Genomic DNA, 6000 nt, shown 5'->3' on the forward strand with positions numbered 1-6000 from the left:
ACTTTGTGAATGGAAAGTTCCAAAACAGGATCATTTTTCAATTTATCTGCATATAACTTCAGAGGGGGGCTGGACAGGTTTAATTAACCCATCTCTTTTGTCTGAGACGCTGCCCAGAGCTGCTTAGATGGTGTCAGAGAAATTAGACATGGAAAAGCCCTATCATTATGTAAAGAACACCCTGTGCACCTGGAATGTGATCTCTGACTGGTAAAGAGATGCTACTGTGATAAGAAAACTGCTGGTGGATTGCACAGGTGTCACCAAGTGCAAATTTTTGTCTTGCCCTTTTACTTTGCACCACTTCAGGTCACATCTAGCCCTTGCTCCTGCTAGTAATTGTTCCTTGCAGTTTATTCCTGAATGTCAGAGTCAGTGTTTAAGGCCAGAAGGGTCTAGATTATCCAGTGTGACCTCCTGTATATCACAGGCCACCGACACCCACCCAGGACCTGCACACTAAACCCAACAACTGAAGTCAGACCAAAGTAAATGAAACCCATGGAAGACTAGAGTATTATGTGTGACAGGCAGAGAACAGGAGGGACTGAGGTGCACCCATGCCCGAGGCCCCCACAATGGCAGGGAAATGATTGAATGAGATACATCCAGATAATCCTGGCGAGTCACCTGCATCCCCTTCTGCAGAGGAAGGCGCAAAATCCCCAAGGTCCCTGCCAATCCGACCTGGGGGAAAATTCCTTCCTGACCACACAAATGGTGATCAGTTAGACTCTGTGCATGACAGCAAGAACCATTCAGCCAAGCACCTGAGAAAGCAAATGCTTGATACTCCCCAGAGCCCTGGCCCACCTCACCCAGTGTCCCGTGGCATCCCTGATGCTTCAGAGGAAGAAGATTAAAAAAACCCACATGGCAGGGAAATCCCCTCCTGACCCCGTGCAGGGAGCTTGGCCCAGTCCCATTTTAACAGACTCAAGTGATGGGGGTTAGGAGACAGGCCTTTAGGAAATAATATATATTCAACCTTGTTTTGGCTCTTGAGCTTTTCCATTGTGCAACAGTCTCTTGCTTTGTTGGGGCATCTGCACCTGGAAGCTGCCTTCCTTCCTTCCAACAGCTGGCCATCAAGAGGTGATTGGCCAGAAACAAATACCCAGTTGGTCTAGAAAGAGCCTCAAACCATCTAGAATTTCCTTCCATCTTAGCAGCCCAGCAGCATCTTATCCAGGTGCTTCCCCCATGTTGTGATAATTTTAATGTGATCTCCTTTTGGACAGCCCAATCATACATGATGGAAAGTGCTCTCTCCTTTGCACACTCTGTATCTACTTCTTTACTGACTAAACCAAGTTTCTACTGCAAAGCCAGTAAAGCTATGGAGAAGTGGGTTGGGTTTTAGTCTGTTCAGGCTAAGGCTCTCCAATTTTTGTTTTTCCTCCCTCATACTAAGTGTAGCTCAAATGACAAAGTGAGCACAGATTCTTAGAAATCACAGGTTTTAAAATCATAGACATTAGAAGTGGAAAAGGCCTAATTCATTCTCCCGTCAAAGAAGAATTGTTCCCAGGAGTGTGTTGTTTGCCATTTTGTCCAGTTTCATTTTAAATGCCTTTGACCGCTGTTGTTTTATGAGAGGCCGCGTGGTCCAGGGGAAGGATCAAAAACCAGGAAATGGAACCTACATTCAAGTCCTGGCTCTGCCGCTGATCTACTAGGTGACGTGAGGAAAGTCATTTCACCTCGCTGTGACTCAGAGTCCCCATCTGTAAAATGGGGACAATGATACTTTCCTTCCTTTCAGGGCCGGCTCCAGGCACCAGCTTACCAAGCAAGTGCTTGGGGCGGCCACTTCGGAGAGGGGCGGCACGTCCAGTTGTTCGGTGGCAATTCGGCGGACGGTCCCTCACTCCTGCTCGGAGCGAAGGACCTCCCGCCGAATTGCCACCGCAGATCGCGATCGCAGCTTTTTTTTTTTTTTTTGGTTTGGCTGCTTGGGGTGGCCAAAACCCTGGAGCCGGCCCTGTTTCCTTTACAAAGTGCTTTGAGATCCACAAATAAAAAATGCTACATAAGAGCTAAGCGTTAGGTTTAAATGTAAATTCAAGCAATTGCTCACTGTGCTGGAACTACAATGTTAGGGGCATAGCACCGGATCCTGATTGCAGTTATATCGATGGCATGTGGTGTTACAAACCTTCGGAGCCTGTATCAGAGCTTAACAGACCTCGCTGTCAGCACGTTGTTCGTTCCCAGCCAGGTTCTGCCACACCGAGCAGTAGTTCCCACTTCCAGCAGTTCGACTGATTTCAGTGGGGGTTACTCCCAGATTGAGGTACCGCTCAGTGTGAGTAAGCGTGACAGAATCTGGCCTTCAGCAAACAGTGTTTTCAGGTAATATTTACATTTGGAAAGTTAGACTCTCACCACAATGAAATTTCTCAATGTTTTCCCAGGAAAATATACCATCCCAACAATGCGCAGTTAGGGATGGCCGTGATGCGGGCCGGGGTGACCCACTGGCATGCCAGTCTCATTGAATCAGGGCATGGCATGATCTGCAAAGCCTATGCTATTCTTCTGGTGACCCATGGACCTACCCACCCAATCACCAAAGACCTGGAGGTAGGTGGCCAGCGTCTCTTGGACAGTTCCTACTTTGACATGTGTCTGTGTAATCTGGTTTGTTGTCGTTGTATATGAAGAGTTAAATTTAAATAAATGGTGAAGCAGATGCCTAAAAAGCTGGGAACTGATCATATAAAGCTTGCTTCATGCAGCGTGATGTTAATATGTTTTCCATTAGATTACACTAGAGCTGGTTGGAAAATGGAATTCCCATCCTCTGGGACATTCCAACGTTTTAACATTGGTTTTCATCCCAAATTGGGAGAAAAAGTCAAAATACAGTATTGAAAACTTTCATGGAATGAAAAGCCATAAAAAAATTGGAAATGTTAAAACAAGCTGTTGATTCGAAATGAAGTGTTTCATTTTGGAATGTCGATTTGAAACGAAAATGTTCATATCTAACAGATATTTTGACTAAAAGTTGACATTTTAAAGTAAAAATGTCAATTCAAAACAAAGTGGTTCATTTCCAAATGCGGCGTTGGGAAATTGAAAAATGTGACATTTTCCAATCAAGTTATTTCGCTCATCTCTATGTTAACCACAGAATTAGCTGTAGACTTTGCTGGGCCTTTGGAGAAGTGACATGTTCTCCTGCCAGCTCCGTCCTCACCTGAACTTGGATGGTGGCACTGTGACTGCGTGTGTTTGAGAGAGAGAGAGACATGCATAGGTGTTTCTGCAACCGCCTCAGTAGTATAGGCCTAAAGTCACTGCCAAATGTGCATTTTATTTCCTCAGCCCATAATAAGGGGCAGTGTGTTGCTGTGCTCTCCCAGGAGCTCCCTAGGAAAGGAATTGTGCTTTAGTGACCCACTTCATTCCATTGTAACGCCGACAAGCCTCAGTCGTCAGCGGGTGGATTGAACCTGGGACCTTTGGAGCTGAGTGCATCAGCCTCTACTGCATGAGCTAAAAGCCCTTAGCTAAGGCTGTAGAGCAGACTCATTTGATCTCTCTCTCTAAGTGGTCTTGATGCCACTCAAATGGGACAAAACACCAGGAGGTGTGTGGGTTACATATGCTCTCCCCTTGCTCCCGCGATAGTAATTTGTTGCTGGCTTACAGAAGCAGCAAATTACTGCCCCCCTTTCTCCCAGGCACACTGACTTAGCTCAGTTGGCTGGTGTATTGGAGGATGGAGTCAAGGCTCTGCTCATTCCCTGTTGCTCCCTGCCCAGCTTCTCCAGGAGGAGAACAGTGGGCTCACAGCACCCATTTACCCTTGTGTGCCTGGATCCAAGGCCAGCTGGCCTGCAGAGGGGTGTAAAAGGAATCCTTAGCACCCCTTCTCTGCCTGTATAGGTGCAGGGGCAGCCCTGTAATCTAGCACTGGCCATGAATTTGTGCTCATAAAGAACTCTGGGTTGACAACTTTGGGAAAGGGAACCTGTATTTGTCTGCAGAAGAACCACAGCAGACAGTGGCAGTGCAATCTATGCCACGCTGCCTCACCACTAATTAGCTTGGTCTAGGAGGGACCACAGCTGGGTTTGGGAGAGTAGCTGAGTCTCTATGTTTAGGCAGCCTTTGGCCTCCCTGATGAGGGATGGGTTATGGAACCGGACTGAGGTCATCCTCCCTTGTCATATGGGCCACTGAATCGTGATTAGATGGCACCGATGTTCAGCCATCTAACAGAACTGGGGAGCAGGAGGCCACTATCCTACCTTAGAAGGTACTTTATTTCTTTACTTTGAGAGAGATTGTAGAGTTTTCACCACTTGGCCTGCCCTTTGATTTCATCCCTGCAGGTCATGCGTGTCCAGTCAGAGATGGAGCTGCGCATGTTCCAACAGAATGAGTTCATGTATTACAAAATGAGAGAAGCAGCCCTGAAGAACCAGAAGATCCAAGTTATGGCTGAGCCCACCAATGAAGTGCCATCAGGCCTCTTCCACACGAAGCAGTAACCCCATAGCTTCCAGTTATCTGTATTCCTGCACATCTGGTAGAACATCAACCCTTTTCTTCCAAATCTGAAGAGGTTATTTGTAATGAGCACAATGCCATCTAACTAAGAACACATAGATCTCTTGAGAGTGGCTCTTGACAAGTATTCTTCCAGGAGCTCAGGGCACCAGCTAAGAAATATTTCACAGGAAATAGATCCTGTTTCCACAAATAATAAAAGGGTCATTATAGCATCGCTTCCACAATAATTCATTTTAGGGCTAGTTCTCTTCATATAGGGCCAAATCCTGAAGTCCCTCACTTAGACTTTCAATCAGTTCTTTCTCAAGCAAAACTCCCATTGGAGTCAGCAGGTGCTTGCCTAAGTGAGGATGGGGATAGAACCCAGTAAAAATGAGGATGGACTACAGGGTTCGGCCCAAAGGGAGTCTTGTCTGTGTGAGGATTGAGTGAAAACTGAGGAAAGCTATTAGGATTTGGCACTGAGGAAGTTTTAAGTAAAGACACTTTTCCTGCCATTTTTCTATAGTTCAAAAACAATTTTGTAGTGTAGGAACTAACCTGCCGAATGGAGCAGACTTTAGGCAGTACTATGACCAGTATGGAGATTAATTAGAGATCCTACCTTAGGTAGAAGAATTTAGGTACCATTAAGGCCGTATAAACTAGGGTGGCTGACACTGGCCTGCCAAGTAAAAAGTGCATAGACAATGGTTTAAATCTCAGCATGGATGAAGTCAAAACAGGTTAGGACGGTGATCAGAAATAGGGCTCTAGTGTAGGCCCAAACCAGTGTCCAAAAAAGATTGAAACAGAATGGTTAGCTTCCATCACACCAACCAACGGGGCAAGGAGTGGCGGGGAAGCACTGCTTCCCTCGGCCACAATGTGGGAGCTCCCGTCTACTGTTAGTGGAGGAGGGGGAGATGTCCTCCTCACTGCTCCTACTTACTTTAGTCCCCAGTCCTAACCTGGGCTGGAGCACTGTCGGCGTTCTAATGTGCTTTGGCCCCATTCGTGCTGGCTGACCAAACTGTGTCGTGCTTATTCTGTTTCAATACAACAACCATGCTTAAGCCTGGTGTGTAAGTTAATTTGTGAGGCAACTGCAGATGGGGCCTGCAGTGAGTACCACAGATGGATCTAATGTAGTATATAGCCAGGGGGTGGCTTTAGGGCTCGTGTGCCATAGGAACTGAACCCTGATGGGCAGGGAGTGGGTAGAAAGGACGATTCCTTTAGGAAGAGATTGACAGATGTCACTGCCAATATCTTTCCTGCATACTTGGTTTGGTTCAAGAAATGTCAAGTTCAGCTTGGACTTACCTGAGGGTAAGGAATACGATCTAGTGCAATGGGCAAGAGAGTCAGCATAATCTGTGTTCCAATCTCGCCTCTGTCATTGACTTTGGTAAAGTCACTTAATCTCTCTAGCCAAGTTCAGAGCTAAGTCTAAATTAAGCTAAAAAAATGTGAACTCTGGTTAGGCTGGAA

At 46.3% G+C, this 6000-nt stretch overlaps 1 protein-coding gene across 1 annotated transcript in view; it reads left to right on the forward strand.

Annotated features, from left to right (window-relative positions):
* Window positions 1-4736, forward strand: part of SMYD1 (SET and MYND domain containing 1) — a 44831-nt gene extending 40095 nt beyond the window's left edge. The window contains 2 exon segments of the mRNA XM_065597248.1: window positions 2418-2586; window positions 4347-4736. Coding sequence (XP_065453320.1) covers window positions 2418-2586; window positions 4347-4505 — 328 coding nt within the window. The 3' untranslated portion in view covers window positions 4506-4736.
* Window positions 4737-6000: the final 1264 nt, after the last annotated feature.

This window comes from Chrysemys picta, chromosome 5 (assembly GCF_011386835.1).
Source record: "Chrysemys picta bellii isolate R12L10 chromosome 5, ASM1138683v2, whole genome shotgun sequence".
Lineage (NCBI taxonomy): Eukaryota > Metazoa > Chordata > Testudines > Emydidae > Chrysemys > Chrysemys picta.